The sequence below is a fragment of the Panthera leo genome, chromosome C1, assembly GCF_018350215.1.
Source record: "Panthera leo isolate Ple1 chromosome C1, P.leo_Ple1_pat1.1, whole genome shotgun sequence".
Classification (NCBI taxonomy): Eukaryota; Metazoa; Chordata; class Mammalia; order Carnivora; family Felidae; genus Panthera; species Panthera leo.
This window is the reverse complement of record NC_056686.1, coordinates 29,003,462-29,030,689: the sequence shown is the minus strand read 5'-3', so window position 1 is coordinate 29,030,689 and position 27,228 is coordinate 29,003,462. Positions and strand designations below refer to the sequence as shown.

Sequence of the window (27,228 nt, the reverse complement as noted above, 5' to 3'; positions counted from 1 at the left end):
TGTATTTGATCTTTATCACAGTTTGTAAGCTAGGTACTTTTAGCCCTCATTTTACAGATGGAAAAAAAAAAAAAACGGCTTAAAAACATAAAACTGGCAGGTTGTAGGAATGAGGTTTGAACTAAGGGCTTTCTGGATGCCAAAGCCTGTGCTTTTCTAACAAACGCACCACCTTTGTAAAGACATGGGGGAGACTCGGCCACTGAGGCCCGTTAGCCGTGGAAAGGGCTGAGTATCGAGGAGCAGCAGGGCAGCGTTAGTTCTGCAAGGGTAAAAGGCTGAGGTGTGGGAACCACTGTGTGAATTCAGCTCTGGTTAGTGGGCAGTGGGAGGCCCGATGAAGAAATGGGGGCAGTCAGAGCTCTTGCATTTCTACGTTGAGCACTGTGGTTACGCATTGTGGGGTAGAAGAAATGAGATCGGTGCCGGTCTGGGAACAGAGCTGGTATTGGGGAGAAGGGTGGGAAGTCCCTCGTGTTGAGGAGGACTGGCCAGGCCAGTCGTTGGTTTGTGAGAATGTTTAGGCACTAGGTGCTCAGGGCCAGAGACTCCCTTTCCTCATTGAACATGGGGCTGGTAAAGAGTGTAGAATCTAGTTCCCTTGGTCCCTCATTTCTTTTTCCTCTGGCAGAAACCCAGTCTTTTTTCTTTGCTGAAAAAAAATTAAAAAAAAAAATTTATTTTGTAACGTTTATTTACTTTTGAGACAGGGAGAGACAGAGCATGAACGGGGGAGGGTCAGAGAGAGAGGGAGACACAGAATCTGAAACAGGCTCCAGGCTCTGAGCTGTCAGCACAGAGCCCGACGCGGGGCTCGAACTCACGGACTGCAAGATCATGACCTGAGCCGAAGTCGGATGCTTAACCAATTGAGCCACCCAGGCGCCCCTGCTGAAAAAAAATTGTAAATGTTTATTTATTTATCTTGAGAGAGAGTGAGAGAGCGCGTGCGCTAGCACACGTTTGAGTTGGGGAGAGTCCGAGAGAGGGAGGGAGGGAGGGAGGGAGGGAGAGAGAGAGAGAGAGAGAGAGAGAGAGAGAGAGAGAGAATCCCAAGCAGCCCCCATGCTCAGCACAGAGCCCAACATGGGGCTCACTTCCACGAACTGTGAGATCACGACCTGAGCTGAAAGTCAGAGGCTCACTTAAGAGTCAGAGGCTTAACTGACTGAGTCATCCAGGCGCCCCCTTTTCTGAAATTTAGGCTTTTGTCTTCTGGAGTCCAGTGTTTAATTTTCTTGTTGTTTGCTTATCTCATTTTCCTTTCCTTCTCTGACTTCTGTTGACTTAACCAGGCAATCATCTTTGTTAAACATTTCTCTATTCTAGAACTATTCAAAACACCTTGCAAACCAACATCAGTTCTCTGAAAGCTCATGCTTCTTGCTTTTGATAGTATTGGACCCCATCCTCAGTGAGCCTACCGTGTGCCCGCTGTGTGCTCGTTACCTTAGGAATGAACAAGTGTCAGAGGCCTCACAGGAAAGTTAAAATGAGTCAGTTCTTCAGCTCTTTTAGAGAAACGCATTCTTTATTATCAGTGGAATTGTTAGTGACTTTATGTTCGTATTATAGATAATGCTAGTTAATTTCAAGAGGCGAATGAATTATGTGTCACCTCTCCCTCAAGTTCTTTAAATTCAGCTTGAGAAGCCTTTCTCAGTGGTCCCCAAGTCTAAGTTAGATGCTTTTTCTCTGTATTCCTATTCTCACATCCATTATCAGCACAACTTCTCATGCCATTCTGATCTATTTGTTTGATTCTCTCTCTCTCTCTTTTTAATGTTTGTTTGTTTATTTTGAGAGAGAGCGCGAGCAGGGAGGGGGCACATGGTAGGCTCACCGAGAGAGGGAGAGACTCCCACTGATAGTGCAGAGCCTGATGCGAGGCTCGATCTTACGAACCGTGAGATCACTACGAGAGCTGAAATCAAGAGTCAGCCACTTAACCGACTGAGCCACCCAGGTGCCCCTGTTTGAGTCTCCTCTTGACGTCGAGCTCCTTGAGAGCAGGGACTATCTTTTCTATATTCCTAGCACCTTGGACAATATAAGCCCTGCAACATAATTTTTTGAAAGCATGCAGGCGTGATAAACCTTACTTGTATATAAATGTACCACATGTTGCAATACCTCTTCTCTGTAACCCTGAGAACTTAATTTGTTTTTTGCAACTTCCTGTTCTGATCCAGTTTGAGGAGGTTTAGCTTTCCCTTTTGTGAAACTTGGTGCCATTTTAAAACGATTCTGAAAGACACAGGGTAATGACTTCCATTTACTGCCTGCCTTCTGATGGGGTGAGTGAGGGCTCGTTTCTTCAGCGTATTATTAGGGAGCAGGCATTTGCCTTGGCAGTCCACCTGGCTGTCCCACCTTGAGACACAAATGTCTTCCCCAGTCCCCGTCCTCTCCCAGCTTTCTCTCCTGTCTCTGTCTTCGCAGTCAAGTTCCTTGAAAGAGTAGTTACATTCATTGTCTTCTGTTGCTTGCCTTTCCCAGACTTCTCAAGAATGTAACATTTTGGTTTCTCTTCTACTCCTCCAGTGAAGCTAATCTTGCCGGGGCACTTATGACCTGGCAAGTTGGCCATATCCAAGGAAGTTTTTTTTTAAGATTATTTATTTGTTTTGAGAGAGCGAGAGAGAGAGAGAACACGTGAGCAGGGGAGGGACAGGAGAGAGAGAATCCCAAGCAGGCTCTGTGCAGTTTTGTGCAGAGCCCGACGTGGGGCTCAATCTCATGACCCGTGAGATCGTGACCTGAGCCAAAATCAAGAGTCGCTTAACCACCGACTGAGCCACCCAGGCGCCCCTCCAAGAAAGGCTTTAATGAAAGCCATCTCTGCTGCATTTGACCCAGTTGACCATCCTTCCTTTGTTACTCGTCACCTTTGTCACTACTTTCCTCTACATTAAGTCCTGCTGGTTTTGTTTGTTTGTTTACTCCCTCCTTCCTTCCTTCCTTCCTTCCTTCCTTCCTTCCTTCCTTCCTTCCTTCCTTCCTTCCTTCAACAAACGTGAATGTAGTGCCGCTCATCCACAAGGCTAGCCACAGAGGCTGTGACCAGAGACAGACATGGGCCCTGCTCTCATGGATCCTACAGTCCACCAGGAGAGTAGCCACTCATTCACTGAACTCAGCAAATACTTATTTAGTGCCTCGTGTTTTCCAGCTACTGCCATGCCTACCAACTAAAGAGGTATTGCTATAAAACCATTCCTTGAGGAAGAAACTTTTTTTTTTTTTTTTAACATTTATTTATTTTTGAGACACAGAGAGACAGAGCATGAACAGGGGAGGGTCAGAGAGAGGGAGACACAGAATCTGAAACAGGCTCCAGGCTCTGAGCTGTCAGCACAGAGCCCGACGCGGGGCTCGAACTCACAGCCCTCACGGACCATGAGATCATGACCTGAGCTGAAGTCGGCCGCCTAACCGACTGAGCCACCCAGGCGCCCCTTGAGGAAGAAACTTTTAATGGAAGCTTGCATTGGCCAAGTAAAAAACCTGGATGGGAATAGGGGTTGGCAGGGCAAGGAGACGGGGAGCGGTAGTTAATTATTGATGGTGCTGCTACTTATAAAGTTCTCAACTGCTGTCGCATCTTAAGAATGAGAGCCTGCCCTTATCGCTCACCATTGTTGAAGCGCCCTGGTTGAGACACGCTGCTCCTTCATTGCGGCAGCCATAGTCCTGCTTCTCACTTCCTGGTCGGTGACTGTTTTGAAATCTCTACCTGGCAGAACCAAAGAGGTTTTCAGTCTTGATGGGAAGTCAGGATATATGTGTGAGAGGATCATTAACAGCATGGGCTCGGTGCCGAATGAGTGGTATAGTTAAATATTATTGGATCAGAGAAGGGCACTGTCACTCACACGTGGGGTGATCGTGGCAGGCCTTGGAAGTAGTGAGGCTTGAATGGAAGGAAGAGAGAGACTTAGAAAAGGAGAGAAGGAACCAGACGTTTCCAACAGAGAGGAAGGAGAGGCAGAGGCAGGCGAGTGGGAATTCAGTGTGGTGATTGAGGAAGGGGTCCTGTTGCTGTAGGCCTAGATGGAACCTACTGTTGGACCGGTTCTGGAGTAATGTGGTCAAAGGCAGAAGGGGACCTATGGGGTGGGGGAGGGGGAGGGGGAGGGGGACTTTGAATATCAGGCAAAGGGACCTTAACATCTGAGCATAGAGATGGCATGTGGAGAACACTGCTTTAGAACAAATCTGGCAATGAGTGGCTTCAGACCTACTAGGCACTGAGACATGATAATGCCCAGCCCAGTAATTCAGTTCCACGGATGTTTACAGAGCACCCCCTGCACGTCAGGGGGAAGGTGAGGAACGAATAATACGTGGGAGAGCACTTGCTAAAGACTTGTGCAAGACTGTTGGGGGTTGGGCAGATGAGAGAAGGAATGAGAAGGAGACTGGAGGAGTCAGGGCTCCTCCCACCCCTGCACCCACAGGCTTTAGGGTTTGGCAAACAGTGGCCCATGGGCCAAATCCATCCAGATGCCTGTTTTTGTAGAATGGTTTTTATATTTTTATTTCTTTTATTATTTATTTATATTTTTTATTCTTTATTTTTTAAATTTACATCCAAGTTAGCATATAGTGCAGCAATGATTTTAGGAGTTTATTTCTTAATGCCCCTTACCCATTTAGCCCATCCCCCTCCCATGACCCCTCCAGTAACCTTTGTTCTCCATATTTAAGAGTCTCTTCTGTTTTGTCCCCCTCCCTGTTTTTATATTATTTTTGCTTCCCTTCCCTTAAGTTCATCTGTTTTGTATCTTAAAGTCTTCATATGAGTGAAGTCATATGATATTTGTCTTTCTCTGTCCTCATATGAGTGAAGTCCCATGATATTTGTCTTTCTCTGACTAATTTCGCTTAGCATAATACCCTCTAGTTCCATCCATGTAGTTGCAAATGACAAGATTTCATTCTTTTTCATTGCCGAGTGATACTGCATTGTATATATATACACCACATCTTCTTTATCCATTCATCCATCGATGGACATTTGGGCTCTTTCCATACTTTGGCTTTGTTGATAGTGCTGCTATAAACATGGGGGTGCATGTGCCCCTTCGAAACAGCACACCTGTATCCCTTGGATTAATACCTAGGAGTGCAATTGGTGGGTGTAGGGTAGTTCTATTTTTAATTTTTTTGGGGGAACCTCCATCCTGTTTTCCAGAGTGGCTGCACCAGTTTGCATTCCCACCAGCAGTGCAAAAGAGATCCTCTCCACATCCTCGCCAACGTCTGTTGTTGCCTGAGTTGTTAATGTTAGTCATTCTGACAGGTGTGAGGTGGTATCTCATTGTGGTTTGGGTTTGTATTTCCCTGATGATGAGTGATGTTGAGCATTTTTCATGTGTTGGTTGGCCATCTGGATGTCTTCTTTGGAGAAGTGTCTACTTATGTCTTTTGCCCATTTCTTCACTGGATTATTTGTTTTTTGGATGTTGAGTTTGATAAGTTCTTTATAGACTTTGGGTACTAAACCTTTATCTGATATGCAGATATCTTCTCCCATTCTGTCTCTTGCCTTTTAGTTTTGCTGATTGTTTCCTTCACTGTGCAGAAGCTTTTTATTTTGATGAGGTCCCAACAGTTCATTTTTGCTTTTGTTTCCTTTGCCTCTGGAGACATGTTGAGTAAAAAGTTGCTGCAGCCAGGGTCAAAGAGGTTTTTGCCTGCTTTCTCCTCGAGGATTTTGATGGCTTCCTGTCTTATGTTTGGGTCTTTCATCCATTTTGAGTTTATTTTTGTGTATGGTGTAAGAAAGTGGTCCAGGTTCATTTTTCTGCATGCCGCTGTCCTGTTTTCCCAGCCCCACTTGCTGAAGAGACTGTCTTTATTCCACTGGATATTCTTTTCTGCTTTGTCAAAGATTAGTTGGCAATATGTTTGTGGGTCCATTTCTGGGTTCTCTATTCTGTTCCATTGAGCTGAGTGTCTGTTTTTTGTGCCATGGTTTTTATATTTTTAAATGATTTTTTTTAATCAAAAGAATAGTATTACATAGTGAAATGATACGAAATTAAAATTCCACTGTCCATAAAAAAAGTTTTTCTGGAGCACAAGCTGGCTTGTCCATTTAGATATTGTCTATGGTTAGTTTCACCTAACAGCGGCAGAGGCGAGGGGTTGTAATAGAGTCCGCGTGGCCCACAAAGCCTAAAACCATCCGGCCCTTTGTGGAAACCTTGTCCATCCTTGAGTCACACCTGCCCTTACCTCAGTCCCTCCGCTCTGAAACTGCCTGTCCCTCTTCCCACCTGAGGCTTTTCCCTCCACCAGGCTTTTAACTGTCCTGTTCTTTATATTCCTCTTAGACTCTCAGCTTCTCTTTTTTCCAAGACCTTTCTCCTTCCAAATATGCTCAGGACCTGCCCTACTTTTAAGAAAAAATCTTCAACTCAGAAGTTCACTCTGGCTCCTGCTGTCCATCTCTCATCTCTGCCTCCACTTCATCTTTGGTTCATTCACCTTGACCCAGGCTTTGGGCCCTAGCAGTTCATTAAAACTTAGCCTTGTTAAGTAACTAGTGATTCCTAGCTGCTGGATCTAGGAGTTTCCTCAGACCTATCTTGTTTTCTCAAGACATTTCAGGTTTTGATCATTCTTCCTTGAGATCCTTTTTCTTTTTCTTTGTTTTTTTTTTTTTTTTTTTTTTTTTAATTTTAAAGGTTTATTTTTTGAGAGAGAGAGAGAGAGAGTGCAAGAAGGGGAGGGGCAGAGAGAGAGGGAAACACAGAATCCGAAGCAGGCTCCAGGCTGGAGCTGTCAGCACAGAGCCCGATGTGGGGCTCGAACTCACAAACGATGAGATGGTGACCTGGGCTGAAGTCGGATGCTTAACCAACTGAGCCACCCTGGCACCCTTCTTTTTTTTTCTTAATTTTTCTTTTTTAATTTTTTAGAGAGAGAGAGCATGAGCAGGGCAGAGAAGCAGAGAGAGAGGGAGAGCAAGAATCTCAAGCAAGTTCCACACTCAGTGCAGAGCCCCACGCAGGGTTTGATTCCATGACCCTGTGATCATGACCTGAGCCGAACTCAAGAGTCAGACACTCAACCATCTGAGCCACCCAGACACCCCCTCGAGATCCTTTTTCTCTTACCTTCTGTGCCATCATTCTCCTTTGTGTCTTCCTGTTTCCCCAGCCCATTCCCCTACTCACCCAGCAGTGGCTTCACTTCTTTTACAAGCACCTTAAACATTGGTGACTTTCTGAGCTCTAGCCTTTGTCCTTTTACAAGAGCTACTATTGTGTACTCACTCTATGCCATTCACTATATTTAAATGAATTATGCAGATTATTCCTGATCCTTACAACAATCCTAAAAAGATAGGTTTTATTTCCTCCATATTGTAAATAAGGAAAGTGAGGCTTAGTGTACTTAAGTAGTTTTCTCAACGTTACACAGTAAGTGGCAGAGCTGTGCTTGAACCTGGCCTGCTTTGGTATGCAGGTAAAGTCAGCTACGTGTACCAGGGACTCCTGCCATAGGCATTCCTTTCAGTTTCCAGCCTGTATGTCTGACTGTCCACTGGACGTTTCTACCTGGAAGTCCTGGTAGCACCTCAAAGCCAACTCATCATCTCTCCTCCATCCCCATCCAGCCCCAGGTTGGTGGTGTGCCCATCTGTTTAGTCACCCAGGCCATACTCTTGACCGAGGCTTTATCTCTCCCTAACCCCTTCTGCTCCCCAGTTGCCACTGCGGCCAGTCATTCCTCCTGCTTTAATTTCCCTGAAATTCATCTCTCACACTGTCCACTCTCGCTTGCCTGTTCAGGTCTTTCTCATCTCTCTCCTGGACTATTGTCCCTCTTCTCCTAGCCTCTACCCCTTCTTCTGTTCTCTTACCCTTCCAGCCCATCCTCCACTAGGCTACCAGAAGGATCTCTCCTAAACTGCAGATCTCATTTGTTGCTCCCTTGGTTGAAACCTGTTGGTGAGTCCCCTTTGTCCTGTTCCTCTACTCCACAGTTTGACTAAGGAGGCCTCATCTTATTTTTCTAGATCTTTCTCCTTCCAGCCTCATACGTACTGCGAGTGTGTTTGTGGTTCACTGTACCAGCACTCCTATTTCCCTGCAGTTCCCAAGGTGTCACCTCTTTCTGGAATGCCCTTCTCTTCCTGGTTTATCTGAGAAACACCTTTTCAGTGTATCCCTAAAACAAACAGGCAAATGATAAACACTTCAATTCAGAGAGAGTACCTCAGCTTCTGAGCCTTGACTGTTTACAGTCTTTCCAAGAGGGGTTAGGTTTCCCTTTTTGTATTCCCCAGGCACCTTGGGCACGTATCTGTTGTCAGACTCAGCACAGTGTATAAACATTTGTGCACGTCTACCTCCTTAAAATCGGCACTCCTTCAAAGCAGAGATCTTTGTCTTGTTCACTTGTTTGTCTGTGGCATCTGGCTTGTTGCCTGGGACCTGGTAGTTCAGTAACTGGAATGAATTACTAGCAGTGTTGTTGGAGATGTGGACTGAGGCTTGGTAGAAGGATCGGAGTCAACGGATGAAGACGTTCATGAAAGCTGAAGAGCAGACAGTGCTAGCACCTTGGTGTGTGTGGCATCAGATCATTTACAACGTATTTTCACAAACGTTCGATCTCATTTCGCTCCTCGCCAAAGCACTGTGAGACAGGCAAGGCAGGCATTAATACTCGCATTTGAGGAATGAAAAACTGAGGCTCAGAGTAACGAAATGACTTGCCAAAGGTCCCGAACATAAGTGCCAGAAATTACTCCTCCCCCGGCCACGTCTCATGCTGCTTCCCCTGAACTGGGGCAGGTATGGGAGGGTCTGGGGGATGGGAGATAAGTGCCAGAATAAACCTATTTATCAAAGGAGTGCCGCGGAGAAGAAGATAAAGAGAGCCCCAAGGAATTGCTGTGTTGTGGAGGATAAGTTTTTAGGAGGGGAGGGCATCACTGATGAGATAGTTTTGCAAGTAAATGAAGGAAAATGGAAAAGGATGGAAGGGTTTGACCACCAGGAAGTGCAAGAGAATGTCCTGCAGTGAAACCAGCTTGCTGAGTTGCCAAGTTCTTAAAAGGAACATGTGGGCACTGAAGGAAAGGGAGGCTCACATGTGTGCCACCCTTTCTAGAAGCTTGGTGGTGAAAGTGAAACCGAGAGGCTGGCATTTTGAGAAATGTCATACCAGCAAATACTCCAAGAACTCCATGGTACAGTATTTTCATTTCATAGACTGGAAATCACGCTGGGGAAATAATGCTGGATGACTGAGTATATCAATATTAGGATATTTCAGACTCACTTTAACGTTGGCCGATTCCAGTCAGGGTGGGGTGCCATAGGGCAGGGTGTTTAATCAAGCCTTAAGACAGAGCCAAAGTGGTGTTTCAGTATAGGTAACTGTAACAGTAGAGGCCCACCTTTAGAGGCCAGATGTGTACTAGAGTGTGGAAACCCCCTCCTTCTATTCATTGAAAGTATTCATGTACCTACAAGTTCATCTCGTGCCCGTGACTTGTTGTTTGTTGTTCAGAAGTGATCTGATCAACGGGAAGATTTCCCCGCTTTGTTGTTAGAGGCCGTTTTCTGTGTTGACGGTACAAACCTCTGTGTGTCGTCCACATCTCCTGGGGAGGCAGACTCTGGGGGAGAGCAGGGCCCTGGGCAGCTCTTTCGTCCTGTTGATGAGGTGTCCTTTGTGCGCCAGGTAAAGCGGTACCAGTGCACATTCGAGGGCTGTCCCCGCACCTACAGCACAGCGGGCAACCTGCGCACCCACCAGAAGACTCACCGGGGAGAGTACACCTTTGTCTGTAATCAGGAGGGCTGCGGCAAGGCCTTCCTCACCTCCTACAGCCTCAGGATCCACGTGCGAGTGCACACGAAGGAGAAGCCATTTGAGTGCGACGTACAGGGCTGTGAGAAGGCGTTCAACACTCTGTACAGGTCAGCCTCCTCTCCACCCTTTGACCCCGACTTTGTGATGGCAGAGCCCTCTCCTTGTCCTGCACAGATATGCACTTCCAGGGCTTGAAAGAGCATGGCTGGGCTCACCTGTCTAAAATTCGCTGGGGGATCTTATTACTTAAAGATCGGCATATATTGGGTTGGTGAAACAGGATAGTACATTTGTGTTTAGATTTGTATTTCCTGGAGTGGCATACTGGCTTGGGGATTTTAATACTTGGCCTAATATGTCCCCTTGGCTCAGGATCTTGGTACTAAGGCTTCTGTCACCTTCTTTCCTTCCTCACCTTGAAGCTAACTTTTTTCTACCATTCATTGGCCAGTTCTCTTTCACACTGTTTGTGTCGGGAGACTTGTATTAGTCTTCAACTTTGGGTCTAAAATAACAGACGTAGCAATAGCTAACACTTGTGAAGCATTCGTTGTGCTCAGCACTGTTCTGTGTGCTAATCCTCACAGCAGTTATAAGTAAGTGGAAGCATAGAGAGGTTTTAGAACTGGTTCAAGGCACCCCATCTAGTAGGAAGTAGGACCAGGATTTGAGTCCCAGGCAGTCTGGTGGCAGAGGCACACTCCTACTACTCTGCTGTGGACTTCTGAATTTCTCTCCGAGCAAAAAATTTTGGATCCCGAATTCTTCTGCACTGTATCCAGAAACACATTGAGCTGACATGGGTCAGAGGCTCTGTAGCATATGATGCCAATGACAATGGGAAGTGTTCTCCGGCATATCTTGCAGGCTGAAAGCACACCAGCGGCTTCACACAGGGAAAACGTTTAACTGTGAATCTGAAGGCTGCAGCAAGTACTTCACCACACTCAGCGATCTGAGGAAGCACATTCGAACCCATACAGGAGAAAAGCCATTTCGGTAAGTCTTACTGTTTTCTGTTTGTCACTGACCGTGTTTCAGCTGGGTGTCTCGATGTCCCCTCACGTTTTTCAAAGCAGAAGGAAAACTCCCCACAATAGTTCTTTGGGGGTATTGGCTCTCCCCGGCATGGCTACGACCAGCTGCATGCCGGAGGGGGAGCAGTGGCTTCTAAGAGCATCCTTACTCCAGACTTGGACAATGGCCTTTCTGCCTCCTGCTTTTCCTTTGTTTTCAAGAAGAATTTGTTGAAACTCGCTTACATGGGAGGCACTTTTATCAGTGCTAGAGGAAATACTGAGATCCACTCTCTTCTCTTGAGAACTTAGTCTGGTGGGAAAGAACCACAGGTAACTGGAAAGCTTACAAGACTGAGGTGCTCAGAGGGACTTTGAGCACAGGGGAAGGGATAGCTACCTAAAAATCGAGGTGGGGAGAGGAGGAGGAGATGAGGGGTAAGAGTGCTTAGGCTAGCGGTGCAAGTATTTTATTCTGTCACCTTAGTTGTTTTGTAATATGTGTGTGTATACACAAACATATAGGAGCATCCGTTTTTGTCTGTATATTTCTATCTCTGTATATTTGTGCACATATGTGTATTTAATACATCCACGTGTAAATATATAAGCTTGCAGGAAAGACTTGTATCATCTACTTTCTTCTCTGCTCATAGCACATAGCATGGTTCTACAAATAAATAAAAAGCTAGAGTATTTCTTTTAAAGATCATTTATTTATTTTGAGAGAGAGCATGCGTGTAAACAGGGAAGGGGTAGAGAGAGAGAGAATCCCAGGCAGGCTCTGTGTTCAGAGCAGAGCCTGATGCGGGGCTTGATCTCATGACTGAGAGATCACCACCTGAGCGGATGTCAAGAGTCGGATGCTTAATCGACTGAGCCACCCAGGTGCCCCAAAGCAAGAGAATTTTTTATTTAGGTGGTAAGTAAGCTCTATACCCAATGTGGAGCTTGAGCTCATAACTCCGAGGTCAAGAGTTGCATGCTCTACCTACTAGGCGCCTGTAAAAGCAGATGTATTTAGATTCTAGTTGGTTACTCACCAGGTTCTGTGAAGCTTGGGTTACTTCTTTCCCCCATAGTGGGGGACTCTGATTTCTATTCAATCACACGTATTTTTGTGATGATTAAAACTGCTAATTTTTCTTGCATATTAGATGGGACTTTAGGCACAATGATTATGTATAATTAAAAAGTAAAATGCTCCAGAGAAACTTTCTTTTTAAGGAAATTAAATACTTGGGCTTACAAGAAAATGCATTTATTTATTCATATAAATAGTTATTGGGGTGCCTGGGTGGCTCAGTTGGTTAAGCATTTGACTCTTAAGTTTCAGCTCAGGTCATGGTCTCACAGTTTGTGAGATAGAGCCCTGCATGGGATTCCACTCTGATGGCGCGGAGCCTGCTTGGGATTCTCTCTCTGTCCCTCTCTCTCTCTCTGTTCTTCCCTGCTTGTGCACGCTCTCTCAAAATAAATAAACTTAAAATAAAAAAAAAAAAGTTGTTGAAGCACCTGGGTGGCTCAGTCGGTTGAGTGTCTGACTTCAGCTCAGGTCACGATCTCACGGTCGGTGAGTTCAAGTCCTGCTTCAGGCTCTGTGCTGACAGTTCCGAGCCTGGAGCCTGCTTCGGATTCTGTGTCTCCCTCTCTCTCTGCTCCTCCCCCGCTCACTCTCTGTCTCTCTCTCCTTCAAAAATAAATAAAGATTTTTTTTTTAATTTATTTTTAACGTTTATTTATTTTTGAGACAGAGAGAGACAGAGCATGAACAGGGGAGGGTCAGAGAGAGAGGGAGACACAGAATCTGAAACAGGCTCCAGGCTCTGAGCAGTCAGCACAGAGCCCGACGCGGGGCTCAAACTCACATACCGCGAGATCGTGACCTGAGCCGAAGTTGGACGCTTAACCGACTGAGCCACCCAGGCGCCCCAGGATTTTTAAAAATTTTTTTAAAAAGTTATTATTGAATGCCTGCTGTGTGCAAGAACTATGGCAGATGTAAAGAACTACATAGACCCCACCCTCAAAGAGTGTATAATCTAAGAGAACCGATAACAAATGGGTACACATAGAGATAAAATAAGAATGGAAACAACAGATGCCATAAAAGAAGCACATAGATAAATGCCTCAGAAGTTCTCAGGAGGGGATGATTACTTCTAGCTTTGGTTATCAAGAAAGTAGAAGAGAAAGAAATGGATCTTGACACTGAAGATTATAAATTAGTCATTACAGCCACTACACCTTATATTATACAGTCAATGTAGTCGGGACTGATCTTGTCTTAGTGCTATATTGTAGGCTTCATGCCTGTATGAGAGCCTCTGTACATGCTATCGATATTCCTGGTATTCCACTGGCAATAGATTTTTCATATCAGCTCTGATCGTCAGTAGAATTCTGTTCAGTAAGTCATCAAAAGGCTTTTAGTTTCAGAGCTCTCAACATGTGACTTGTAGGACAGGAAATGTTTATCCTGGGCCGTCAGTCCCCTCTGTTCCCAGATTTGTCACCTTTTCCAGTGATTTGTCTTCATTCCCATCTCAAAAACCAATTTCCTGTATCGGATCTCAGTGTTCTGAACGTTTGTTTTAGGTTGAGCTTGTATTTATAAGAGATGTTGAAGATAGAGATCTGTTTACCCAATGACTGCTGTTTCTCTTTGCTTAAACAACGTACTTAGGTGTGATCATGATGGCTGTGGGAAAGCATTTGCAGCAAGCCACCACCTTAAAACCCACGTCCGCACACATACTGGTGAGTGTAGACTAATTTTTACTTTTTATTTGAATCTTCATCAGACCAGTAAATATCTGCGTTTCTGTTGAGACCTGTAGAGCTTTGTAGAAGAAGCAAGCCTAATCAGCGTAGCCTTTGCCTATAATGTTTGAGTTTCTTTCAGAGGTAAAAGGACCTAAGATTGGACTCCGAAATCCAGCCTTAAGAAATGAAACCAGTACAGAGATTCTCAAAAAAAGAACTGGGGGGGGGGGGGGGGGTTGCGGCGGGGCGGGTACTAATCTTCACTTTAAGGTTGCCAGGAGAAGGCCATTTTTGCTGTACATTAAGTTTTAGGGCTGAGATGGTCAACATGTATTCTGTCCAACTCGTGACGACTATGACCTGAACCCTCATGAGAATATTTACTTCCCTCTATTAGGGAAAAGTAGATGTCTCAAACCAGTGCAATGACTTTATGGTAATATTAACACTACTTGTCATTCTTGCAGGTGAAAGACCCTTTTTCTGCCCCAGTAATGGCTGTGAGAAAACATTCAGCACTCAATACAGTCTCAAAAGTCACATGAAAGGTCACGATAACAAAGGACACTCATACAATGCACTTCCAAATCACAATGGATCAGAGGTGCGCAGTGTTTTGTCTCTTGTTTCCATCTAGGCAACACGGAAGAGCAGTGATTGTTTGTGTATCAAAATAAAAGGTCAAAATGTCTTCTTATGTATCTGTCAGTGAGAGGGAAGAAATCAGGGTCAAGATCTGTGTCTTGTGTTGGGATGGTGTCAGCCAGAGATTTCCCCAGGGTGCCCTGTGCCTCAGCTTTTGATTCAGCTCTGCCTCCTTCCCATCAGGTTTGGTCCAAGAGGTGTCTTAAAACCAGAGGTCTCAGAATGGCTTCCAGAGGGTCAGCCGGATGCTCTAAAAGGGTGTTATTTTCTCATTCATGTCTGTGAAATGGCACGTCTCTACTTAAGTTGGAGACGCAAGTTAAACGCTTTTGCTTCACACACCTATTGAATCTGTCATTGGAGAACCAGGCAGAGTCTGGATGATTTTTGGCCCCTTTGAATCGTCCATAGGCCAGAAGGTTTGAAAGCCACTGACCGTGGGTGCTGAGCCACAGAACATGCCTCTGCAGAGTTTTAGACAGTCTGTCCATTCTTTGCCAGGCCTCCACCATATTTCCCTCTCCTCTGTAGCTCCATTGCAGAGAGGTGCCGGGAGAAATTTATCGTTTTTACTTCTAATGTGCTATTGGGCACTTACGATGTCTTTTAAACCTAGGAAGTGAGCGTTATTATTATCTTACTATTTCATAGATAAAGAAACTGAAGCACACTGACCCCCTTTTGAATAATGAGATTTTTTTACTTAAAGTAGGTAATACAATTTTGATTTGGGGGAGAGAGACAGCATACTTTAATTCTGTGGTTTTCAATTTTTAAATAGCAAAGGATCCCTTCACATGGACTCTGCTCCTTTATTTTATTAGTAATAGTAACTAACATTTATTGAGTGTTTACCATGTGCCAAATACTGTGCCAAGTGTTTTTATATGTTTTTATATTATCTCACAAGAGCTCTGTGAGGTCAGTACTGTTACTATCCCTACATTACTGATAAAGAAACTTGAGGCAAGGAGAAATGAAATAATGAAATGGTAATTATAGGTTTATAATTATAGTCTGATTCCAGAGCCTGGTTCTTGACCCCTCTCTTGTAAGAGGCAAAATAACTTTATTGTGAGGGCTGCAGCCTCTGGAGCTCAGCTGCCTGAATTCAGATCCAAGCTCCACTGCTGATCCATTAGGCAAATGGCATCTTTGTGCCTCAGTTTCTTCATCTGTGAAACCAGATAAAAATATTGAGATCTGAGAGTCTCTGTCTACTAAGCTGCATGCATTAAGTTGCGATCAGCATTTGTGTGATAATCCAGGGACGCCTTAATTGGTGACAGCCCCTAAGCACTGAGGCATCCCAGTGGACGGTGCTCAGGTCTTGTCTTCTCTGGATCACAGCTCACTCCCCAGTGGAGGGAAACTCCTCTCGTCTCAGGCTCTCAATGCCATCTAGATTGCCTTTGAGTCCTAAATATAGATCTCCAGCCTGGATCTCTTTCTCAACTCTAGACTTGTACAGACAATTCTCACTTAGGATGGTTTGACTTTACATGTACAAAAAGCAATATGCATTCAGTAGAAACCATACTTTGAATTTTGATTTGGATCTTTTCCTGGTCTTATTGTGGGCCATATCATCCTCTCTTGTCATGCTGGGCAGTGGAACCAAGCCACACCCCCCACACCCCCATCAGCCCCGTGATCACAAAGGTAAATAACTGATAACACTTACAGCTATTCCAGACCCATACAACCGGTCTGTGTTTTTCCCTGTCACTACAGTATTCAATCAATTACATGAGCTACTCAGCACTTTATTAAGAAATCAGCTTTGTGGTAGATCATTTTGCCCACTGTAGGCTAATGTAAGCGTTCTGAGTGCACTTCAGGTAGGCTCGGCTAAGCTGTGATGTTTGGAAGTTTAGGTGTTCAATGCATTTTCGACTATCAGGACATAGCTGCACCGTTAGTTGAGGGAGATCTATCTATTCAGCCTCCCTCTTCAACCCAGATCTCCTCTGTCTTCTCAAATCTGGTATGTCCAAACCTGCTCCTCCTGCAGTTTTCCCCACCTTGGTAAATGGCACCTCTGGTTTTTTTAGTGGCAAGGACAAAAATCTTGGAGTCGTTCTTGATACCTCTCCCCCCCCCCCCCCCCCCCATACCCCACCTCTACCAGCAGAGTCTGTCAAGTCTGCCATGAGAATATATGCAGAATCTGATCACTTCTGATGACTGCATTCAGGCCACTGTCATCTTTTGTCTGGATCACTGCAGTAACCGCTAAGCGGACTTCCTCACACCTTTCCTCCTCTCCCAACTCCCACTCTGCCCTGCCACAGACTCGTCTACATATTTCACCCAGAGCAATCTTTCTAAACCATAAGGCAAATAATGTCTGTCCTCTGCTCTTGAGCCTCCAGTAGCTTCTTGTATCACTTACAGCAAAAGTCAAAATCTTTACAGTGGCCCGCAGGGCCTTGTACACTCCAGTCTGGTCCCTTCTCTGGCCTGATGTACTTCTCTTCCTCTCACTGTAGCCGTACTGTCCTCCTCATGGTGCCTTGAACAAGGGAAGCCCATTCCTGCCTCTGGGTCTTTGTACTTGCTATATGCTCTGCTTGGAACTCCACGGATATGTGCATGGCCCACACACTCTTTCCTTCTCAAATGCCAGGATCTCCTCATGCCAGTTTATCTGAGAGGCCTCCCCTGATCTAATAAAACAGCAACTCCTACCCCAGCATTCTCTATTCCCTTTACCCTCCACAGCACTCAGCAGCATCTTCTATTCTATACATTTCTTTGCATTTTTTGTCACTCTCCACCCCCCTGCCCCAACTAGACTATAAGCTGTATGGTGACAGGTATCTTGTTTTGTTCACTATTGTATCCCTGGGCCTGGGACAGTGCCTAATGCATAATAGGTGCTCAGTGAATATTTGTCAAATGCTTGCATGAATGGGAACATCTGATCCATGAGGTAAGCAGGGTTACTGCTTAAGGTGTGTGAGTTGCAGCTGGCGTTCTAGGAATCCAGAGTTGAGAGTTAGCCTAGGCTGTCGTATTTGAAAAGTAAATCCTCAGTACGTACTGCTCTGAGTAAGGATCCCTGAGATACTGGGGATGCAGTGGTACAGTGGAAGCTGGACTTCCCATCAGAAGAACTGGGTTTGTGTTCTTCTAATTAGCTGTGTGACTTTGGACTGTTCACTGCCAGACTTAGCATTAATTTTCTCACATTTAAAACGGGAATATAAAATAAAACTTCACGAGTGTATATGAATAGCAGATGAGGTCATGTGAAATTGCTTTGTAAATGATAAGATCAGTTCTACAAATAACTGATTTTGTATTATCACAGCTTTTGTTAACTCTGGAGCTTGAGTCATGAGATAATTCTTAAGCTCTTTATTAGCCATCTTTAAGAAATATAATAGGTTCTTCTAAGAATATCAGGATTTAAAAAACTGAAATAATTCACATAGCTCTTGCTTTGGATGGTTTATGCCTCTCCAGGTAACAAATCTAGACATTTGGGACCGTAGGGACATTAGAGTCAAGTGTTGTATTCCATGCTATGCTACTACAAATCCTGATTTTTTTGGTTTTTTACTCAATTAGAATGTTTTCTCTTTCACAGGATACAAATCAGTCGCTTTGTCTGAGTGACTTGAGCCTTCTGTCCACAGATTCTGAACTTCGAGAAAATTCTACTACAGTAAGTGTACCTGTGATATGGATGTGAGACAAATAAGTTCAAGAATTGAGCACTCCCTTTGGTGGGAACATCGAAGGAGGCCAGTCTTTGAAGTCTTCAGATGTAGTTGTGTTCAATTACTGACCACTTCGGGCTCCTTTGTTTGGAGTTTTATTTCCTGATAGAGCCCCCATGGGAGGGGTTTGCTGTCTCTGATGCCTAATGCCTTTTGACCCACATCACTCCATTGATAACCTCTGGCCCCAGAAAATTTATTTCTTTTATTCATCTGGCAAGTAATTTATTGAGTGCCTATTCCATCAGGCAGTGTGCTGGTGCTGAGCTTGTAGTGGTAAGAGAGTAGGTGTGGTCTGTCCTTACGGAGCTTAAAATTAGTCTACTGGAAGGGGGAGCCGGAATTCCAGTATCTAGACTTTCTCAAGCCCTGCCGGTCTGACCTGAGTCCGTCTTTTTCTCACCTTGAGCTCACCGCATTGGGTTCCTGCAGGGGACTCTGTCTAGAAGCCCTCCTCTGAAAGACAACCCTGCCGTCTCTTGATCTGATTGCTCCAGTTCCCTCTGTTCGGCATTTCCCTGCCATTCCCATGGCTCCGTGATGTCCCTTGCAGGCCACTGCATTAAGCCTGAGCTGATGCTCCTTTGGGAGGGTCTGTGCTTTACTGTGTCACCAACACTGGTTGTTACGTGTGCATTGTTTGTTGTTTTCCTGTGGTAAATAAACATTGCTCACGTTAGATTTTCTAGGAGTATATGCATAATAAGAAGGAATCAGTGTGATAGGAAGTATCTGAACAGAGACTGGAAGGCTCAGCAATGCCATGAAATGTGTGCTGTTTCTCACAGTATGGTCAGTGGAGTCATTTGCAGTGCTTGTGACAATGTAGTTTCTTGGGCCTCACCCCAGGCCTACTTCATCAGTTCCTCTGGGAATGGTCTGACTCTGCATTTTTATATAAACACCCCAAGGCTTGGGTTCTCCTGGTAATGGTAGAGCTGCTCTTAACAGACTAAGCCTCCCATAGAAAACAAATATATATATATATGCTGGGCAAATTATCAAAAACAACTATTTGAAGGCACCAAAGAGCATTCCAAACAGGCAGAGGTAACGCTTGGAAGAAGGAGCCACTTGGACAGCAGCAAAGGCACTGAGTAGGTTTTCAAGTTTTACAGCTTATCAGCCTTGGGGCAAGACCCAGTTGACACCAAACAAGAGGGCTAAAACTCAGTAAACATTCAGTCTCATTGTCTTGAATAAGCAGAGGACAGAGTTCACAGCTCTCACAGCAGCACCTGGAAAGTGACTGGGGACGACCTAGAAAGGAAAGAGTCAGAAAGTGGGAGCCCCACGCGCCGTGTATAAACTCTGCTCGCATCTCTAGTTGACCCCTGAACTGTAGATGCGTGAGACAGACCCTAAGCAGCCCAACGAAGACTGGGCATAGATTGCAGCTGCTGTCGCCTGCAAGGAAGACAGCAGTTTGCAGTTAGAGCACAGCCAAATCAACAGAATATTCAAGAAAACAAACACACTCTTCCAGGAAGTGGAACAGAATCCAGAGTCTCTATAACATATCATTTGGATTGTCCAGGGTAATCCAAAATGGGTGAACATAAGAAGAAAAAAGGAAAACATTACCCCTACTTAAGGGAGGAAGGTACTCTGTGGAGACCAATGCCAAAATGAGTCAGATGTTAGAATTAGTAGATAAAGATTTTTTTTTAATTTATTTAAGTGGTCTCTACACCCGAGTGGGGCTTACGCTCACGACCCCAAGATCAGGAGCCTCATAGTCTACCAACTGAGCCAGCCAAGTGCCCCAGTATACAAGAATTTTTAAATAGCTCAAATATGGTGAAGGACGTAAAGGAATATGCTTGTAATAATTGAATAAAGAGGAAATCTCAGCAGAGAAATAGAAACTTACAGAATGTACCAAGTGGAAATTCTGGAACTGAAAATGTATCTGGAATAAAAAATTTACTGGTTGGGCTTAATAGCAAATTGGAAATGACAGAAGAAAGACTCAGTTAAATTGGAGATGGATCAATAGAAATTAACCAATCTGAAGAACAAAGAAAAGCATTAAATAAGTACTTCATATGATTTTTATGCATATTCACATTTCAGGGCTGATACTCTAAATGCAATTTCTATACTGGATGGCCTCAATGCCCTCTGAGTTATGGAACCTACGATTTCTGGGTATAATCTCTCTTTAATCTCAGATTGTATTAAATGGTTTGGGAGTCCACTCCCTGGCCAGGGCCATGACAAATGACTAAAGAGCTTTCTGGAGCCCTGGGGTCATTAGGTGAGGTATTCTGGTGTGAGGGAACATAAGTACTTGTAAAAAAAAAAAAAAAAGGCGGGGGGGTGGGGGGCAGCCTTTTCTACCACAGTTTACATCAGCAAGAGAGAGACTGTCCTTGGGGGGTCAAGTTATATATGGTGCCCTCACCACCCACCATTTATCCAGAATTAGAAGTATTCTCATGTTTAGTCTTTCATTCTAAGGCCACAATTCCTTGAAGTAATAGAATTGATTTTGCTTTAAAAAAATTATGTACTGTTAATATCAAATATACATTTTAACGAAGTCATCCTTTTATGGGTTTCTGGGCAGCCACATGCATATGTGCATCCTGGACGTGAGCTGTGCTTTGCTCAGATCTTTTGGTACAGGAGGGGTGAAGCCGCTAGGCAGTGGCCCTCAGGGCCTCCTGGCACCTGAGCTTCAGGATCCATCCTGATCCCATACAGCTCCCAGTGTCCTTTGTCTCTCTGTGCCAGGCCCCAGAGGCTTAGCCTGTTCTGGTCTCCTCAACTTTGGGGAGCTGCTCGAACTTACTCTGCCCCCAGGGTTTGTGCCCTGAAGACTGGCAGTGGCTCAGTCACAGGTCCTTTCAGCACTTTGCTTTTAACCTTGTTTTTTTTTTTTCCTTTTGTTTTGTTTTTGTTGGTTTTGTTTTGTTTTAATTTAAAAGACTTGTTTTTGAAGTATAATGTGCATACAGAAAAGTGCATCTAATCACAAATGATTAGCTTAATGAATGATCACAATTCATCCCATCCACGTAACCAGCATGCAAATCAAGAAACAGAACATTCCCAGTTCTCCCAGAAGCTCCCCACCCTCCGTGCCACTAACAACTATGACCTCTCCCTAAAGATAACCACTGTCCCAGGGCGCCTGGGTGGCTCAGTCGGTTAAGCGTCCGACTTCAGCTCAGGTCGTGATCTCACAGTCCGTGAGTTCGATTCTGTGCTGACAGCTCAGAGCCTGGAGCCTGCTTCAGATTCTGTGTCTGCCCCTCCACTGCTCATGCTGTTTCTCTCTGTCTCAAAAATAAATAAAAACATTAAAAAAATTTAAAAGCTTTAAAAAAAAAAAAGATAACCACTGTCCCAACTAATAACCTGAGATGGATTTTTACCTGTTGTTGTGCTGTGTATACTTGGAATCATGCCAGTCATACTGGTTTGTGCTGGCTTCCTTCTTGCAACATTATGTTGAAGAAGCGAGTCTGCATTTGTTGCAGATCACTTGTTCTCACTGGTGAACAGTATTGCACTAAGTGAATGCACCACAATTGTTTTTTTCTACTTCCCTTGGGTATTTGGATAGTTTCTAGTTTGGAGCCATCATAATACTGCTGCTGTGAACATTCTTGTGCCTCATCTTTTGGAGCCATACGGGCTTATTCCTTTCTAACAGTGTTACTGCTGATAATTTGAAAACAGGTAAAACCAAACAACCAGCATGAGGAAGTTGCAGAGCTTATAGGAGTTGTCAGCCCACTACTTTTCAAACTGGGTTGCGCCTCTTTATTGGGTTATAAAATAGGGGTTTAGGATCAGCATTTTAAGGGCATCAACACAATAGACAGTATCAGAAGACATTGCACGTGGTAAGGATAAGCCTCGTTTCGTAGACTTTTGTTTCAGTTATACATATGGATAAGTATGGAACGTGAAGGATGTACTTGCGTATGTATAAGATGTATTTCTTACTTTGCCTCATGGCATCATGATAAAGAGTTTGAAGGCCGCTGTCTTGGCCTGTGATGCTTTTGGTTGTTGTTGTTTCCGAATTTTTATTTTTATTTAACAGATAAATAAATTCCAGTTAACATGTATAGTGTAATAATTGGTTTCAGGAGTAGAATTTAATGATTTGTCACTTCCATGTAACACCCGGTGCTCATCCCAACAAATGCCCTCCTTAATGTTCGTCATCCATTCAGCCCCTCCCCTGCCTACCTTCTTCCATCAGCCCTCAGTTCTCTGTCTTTAAGAGTGTCTTATGGTTTGCTTCCCTGGCTGTCTTTTTTTCGCCTTCCCATTTGTTCATCTGTTTTTTTTTTTGTTTTTTTTTTTTTCTTAAATTCTACACATGAGTGAAATCATATGGGATTTGTATTTGTCTTTCTCTGACTAATTTCGCTTAGCATAATACACTCTGGCTCCATCCACGGTGTTGCAAATGGCAAGATTTCGTTCTTTTTGATGGCTGAGTAATATTCCATTGTAGATATACATATATACATACTACATCTTTTTTTTTTTTTTTTTTTTTTAAGAGAGTGAGAAAGAGAAAATCCCAAGCAGACCCCATGCTCAGCATGGAGCCTGACATGGGGCTTGATCCCACAACCCTGGGATCATGACCTTAATTAAGCCAGAATCAAGAGTCGGGTGCTCGGGGCGCCTGGGTGGCTCAGTCGGTTAAGTGGCCGACTTCGGCTCAGGTCATGATTTCGCGGTCTGTGAGTTCGAGCCCCGCGTCGGGCTCTGTGCTGACAGCTCAGAGCCTGGAGCCTGTTTCAGATTCTGTGTCTCCCTCTCTCTCTGACCCTCCCCTGTTCATGCTCTGTCTCTCTCTGTCTCAAAAATAATAAACGTTAAAAAAAAATTAAAAAAAAAAAAAAAAAGAGTCGGGTGCTCAACTGATGGAGCCATCCAGGCGCCCCTATACCACATCTTCTTTATCCATTCATCAGTTGATGGACCTTTGGGCTCTTTTCAGTTTGGCTGTTGTTGATAGTGCTGCTATAAATATATATCAGGGTGCATATACCCCTTCAAATCTGTATTTTTGTATCCTTTGGGTAAACACCTAGTAGTGCAATTGCTGGGTCATAGAGTAGTTCTATTTTTAACTTTTTGAGGAACCTCCGTGCTATTTTCCAACTGGCCCATGATTCTTAACTCTCTCTGGACTGGAAGCAGGAGGCTTTGTGTGGGTTTTTGCCTTCAGCGTCTGTCATGCAGGCATTCGAAATTACTCCTCTTCCAGCTGATGGAATCATGCTAGAATAATTGGCCCCTCTGAATCAAATGGGCAGTTTCATTTCTGAGGACCTCTAGACTGCTGGACAGTTCCACTCACGACACGTGCCGGGACCCAGAGTGATCCTCCCCTCCCCCCCCAGAAGCAGAGTTGTTGCCAAATAACCTTTAAACACAAGTTGGCACTGACACAAAATATGGCCCAAAGATGGGTTTTGTTTGGTCTATACAGTGTTTTGTTTTCAGTTACTTGCTTTTAGCTACAAATTGGTGGATTTCACATAAAAATCCACATTTCAGACCATTTTTGAGCCCTGGAAATCCCCAGTCTAAGTATCACAGGGCAGCATTCCTCTGAAGCCCTTCAGGTGACTGGCGTGCATACTCTCCAGTTCGCCAAAGTCCCTGCCACCCTTGGTTCACTTCTGTCACCTGCCCACACTCCTGGAGGCGGTTGCCTCTGTCACTTCTGCCCTACAAAATGTGGGGTGGAGGTAGACTGGAGACGAAAGAATTGCTGCCCCTCTACCCTCCTTAACCAAAGAGAAGCCTGAGGGTGGCCATTTTTATTTGGTGCCTATCAGGAGTCAGACCCTCAGGGCATTATACGCCCCCCCCCCATTTTATCTTTCCTAAAATGCCTGACATTTTCTTAATTCTTAATTACAAAGAAACTTGCAGTGACAAACAGTAGTGAATATAAGGCGATCACTGTTGCCTCTCATGAAAAGTTTCTTTATACTGTTTGATTTATTACCATGTGTACATACTAGAATATCATAGATGTTATGTAATGACCTTGAAGGATATTCACAATATATTATTATTACATGAGAAAAGTAGGTTGCAGGTAATGGATAGAATACAATCCCATTTTAAGGAAAGATTTGGTCTTCTTTTAGAGCAGGGGGCCAGAAACCTTTTTTTTTTTTTGGGGGGGGGGACCAGATAGTAAATATTTTTGGCTTTGCAGACCATAGAGTCTCTGACATAGCTCAACTCTGCCGTCAGACCATGAAAGCAGCATAGACAATAAATGAACAAGCATGCATCTGTAAAACTTTATTTACAAAAACAGGCATTCAGCCTACAAGTCATAGTTTTCTGACTCCTGTTTTTTTTTTTTAATTTAATTTTAAAAATTTTTATTAATGTTTATTTACTTTTCAGAGAGAGAGAGAGAGAGAGACAGCATGTGAGCAGGGGAGGGGCAGAGAGAGAGGGAGACACAGAATCCAAAGCAGGCTCCAGGCTCTAAGCTGTCAGCACAGAGCCCAGCATGGGACCCAAACTCACAAACCGCATCATGATGTGAGCCAAAGTCAGACACTTAACCAACTGAGCCACCCAGGCGACCCTGTTTTTCTTTTTAAATTAGAGAGGGAGCATGAGCTGGGGAGAGGGGTAGGGAGTGGGGGTGTGAGAGGGAGAGAGAGAGAGAGAATCCTAAGCAAGGCTTCATGTTCAGTGTGGAGCCCAATGCAGGGCTCGATCCTATGACCCAGGGATCATGACCTGAGCCTATATCAACAGTCAGATGTTCAACCAACTGAGCTACCCAGGAGCCCCACTGGCTTCTGTTTTTGGGTATTTGAGGACACAAATCTTTAGTGCCTGAGGTTTAGGGAAATCTTTGTCACCTTGGAAAGGAGAAGTTAGAAACAAGAAACATATCAAAAAAGATCATTCTAGTTCTGTTGCTTTATGTTCTCACGGTGAAGAGTTGCCTCAGGGTGACAAGTCTCCCATCTTTGTCTCTGTCCATCAATCACAGGGCCAGGACCTCAGCACAATTTCACCAGCAGTCATCTTTGAATCAATGTTCCAGAATTCAGATGATCCGGCAATTCAGGAAGATCCTCAGCAGACAGGTTTGTTTCATAGACTCTCTTCCTGAGTAGCTCTCAGCACGGGGCAAGGGAGTCCCCACTCGTTGACACACCCATGCAGGCACGGGGAAGTTGTAGTTCAGTTCCTTTGAACAAAGTGTGCATTTGGCGAGGGGTCAGGGAAGCGTGGGCCTTTTGTTCAATCCATCTTTTCCTCTTCTTCCCTCATCAAGAGTCCACTTGAGGGCCTACTGTCCCTAGACCTTCAGAAGAAGGGGTCTCCTTCTCTAAAAGCTCTTGTTGGCTTTCAAAACCGAGGAGAGCTCGGAGCTCTTTCTTTTTCTGATGCGATACTGTGCTCGTGAGTGGGCAGGATCCACAAACAGCATCAGATGCATAGATCATTCTGTGTTTGAATGAAAATCTGTCCCTGAAGCTTTCACGGTAGTCAGAAAATGTGTTCACTGGTTTTGCCAAAAAGGATGTCCAGTCTCTTCCAGAAAAGCCTTAGGATACTTTTTTTTTTTTTTTTTTAAATGATAAAACCTATACTAGCTCTTCACATTTAGAAAGTGAGACTGATCACGAAGCCCACTGCTTTGAGCAGAGTGGTCACTAAATGAAAACAGAAAGCCAGCCTTCTAGCAATGAAGGTACTGGCTCTGACGGACTTCAGCTGCCTTTGGTGTCGCCATAGTGACTGTGTTTTTGTGGCTCATGTAAGGCTTGGGATATGTATATATCTTTCTATTTCTTTTTCTTGCCAGCTGCCTTGATTGAAAGTTTTAATGGTGATGCAGAGTCAGTCAGTGATGTTCCGCCACCCACAGGAAATTCAGCATCTTTATCTCTTCCGCTTGTACTGCAGCCCGGCATCTCCGAGCCACCCCAGCCTCTACTACCAGCCTCAGCACCGTCTGCTCCTCCGCCTGCTCCCTCCCTAGGAACTGGTTCCCAGCAAGCTGCATTTGGCAACCCCTCTGCTCTCTTACAACCTCCAGAAGTGCCTGTTCCCCACAGCACACAGTTTGCTGCTAATCATCAAGAGTTTCTTCCGCACCCCCAGGCCCCACAGCCCATCGTCCCAGGACTTTCTGTTGTTGCTGGGGCTTCGGCGGCGGCATCAGCCGTGGCAGCACCGCCCCAAGCGCAAAGTACTACTGAGCCCCTGCCAGCCGTGGTCCAGACTCTGCCCCTGGGCGCCAACTCTGTCCTGACTAATAATCCCACTATAACCATCACCCCGACTCCCAGCACGGCCATCCTGCAGTCCAGCCTAGTCATGGGAGAACAGAACTTACAATGGATATTAAATGGTGCCACCAGTTCCCCGCAAAACCAAGAACAAATTGTAAGTATTCTGACTGAAAGGACCCCCGGGGGTGAAGTGTATTTACACGGGTGACGTGTTCAGAGGCTTTTACTTCAAAAGGAAGATGGTTATCGTATCTGCCCTGAAACATGTAATTTGGCCTCTTGTCACTTCCCCATGATCGAGGGGTATAAATCCAGGGAGTGCTGTGATGGATACCTGCAGGAGGGAAGCAGAGAAACAGCCTTCGTGTACTGCCGGGTGGATGGCCGCAGGCACGTGAACAAATGTTCCATCTGCAGTGTAATGCCACCCTCTAGGACAGGACAGCAGTCAACAGACTGCAGAGGCCCGAGAACGATGTAGGAAAGCGGTTCTTCTCCAAGGCAGAGTCAGACTGATGTGAGGGAATGGTGGGACGCCGTCTGGTAGAAAACACAGCAGTGGCCAAGTCAGCGAGAGAGTCTGTGCACCCAGGACCTGCTCTAGAGCCAGTTTCTGCAAAAGTGTTTGGTCTCGATGATGAAGGAAATGACTTGGTCATTCACTTAAATACATTTCAAGGGCCCAGTATTTACCAGATACCATGCATGATACTCTTGGGGGTACAGAAAAGTGGAAACCATGATCTCTTTTTCATAAAAACTTATATTCTGCGTAAAGATGCTAAAATGCCCCAAAGAAGGGTAACATTACCGGTAGGTAAAGTGCCGAATCGCAATGAAAATGGTAGTAACAGCTGTGATATATGGAACCCTTACTACGTGTAACGGCTTACTGTGCTAACTAAGCACTTTTTGAAATTAAGGATCTAACATGTGCCAGTCATTACCGTCTGTACATTATTTTTAGAT

General features: G+C 44.7%; 1 protein-coding gene across 3 annotated transcripts in view; it reads left to right on the top strand.

The window, feature by feature from the left end:
• MTF1 (metal regulatory transcription factor 1) overlaps positions 1-27,228 on the top strand; it is a 46,346-nt gene that overhangs the window by 10,542 nt on the left and 8,576 nt on the right. For all 3 annotated transcript variants that reach the window (XM_042954037.1, XM_042954034.1, XM_042954035.1), the window contains 7 exons: positions 9,709-9,947; positions 10,708-10,839; positions 13,543-13,616; positions 14,090-14,226; positions 17,863-17,940; positions 25,008-25,104; positions 25,830-26,413. In XM_042954037.1, the coding sequence (XP_042809971.1) occupies positions 9,709-9,947; positions 10,708-10,839; positions 13,543-13,616; positions 14,090-14,226; positions 17,863-17,940; positions 25,008-25,104; positions 25,830-26,413 (1,341 nt within the window). The remainder of the gene's footprint in view (positions 1-9,708; positions 9,948-10,707; positions 10,840-13,542; positions 13,617-14,089; positions 14,227-17,862; positions 17,941-25,007; positions 25,105-25,829; positions 26,414-27,228) is intronic.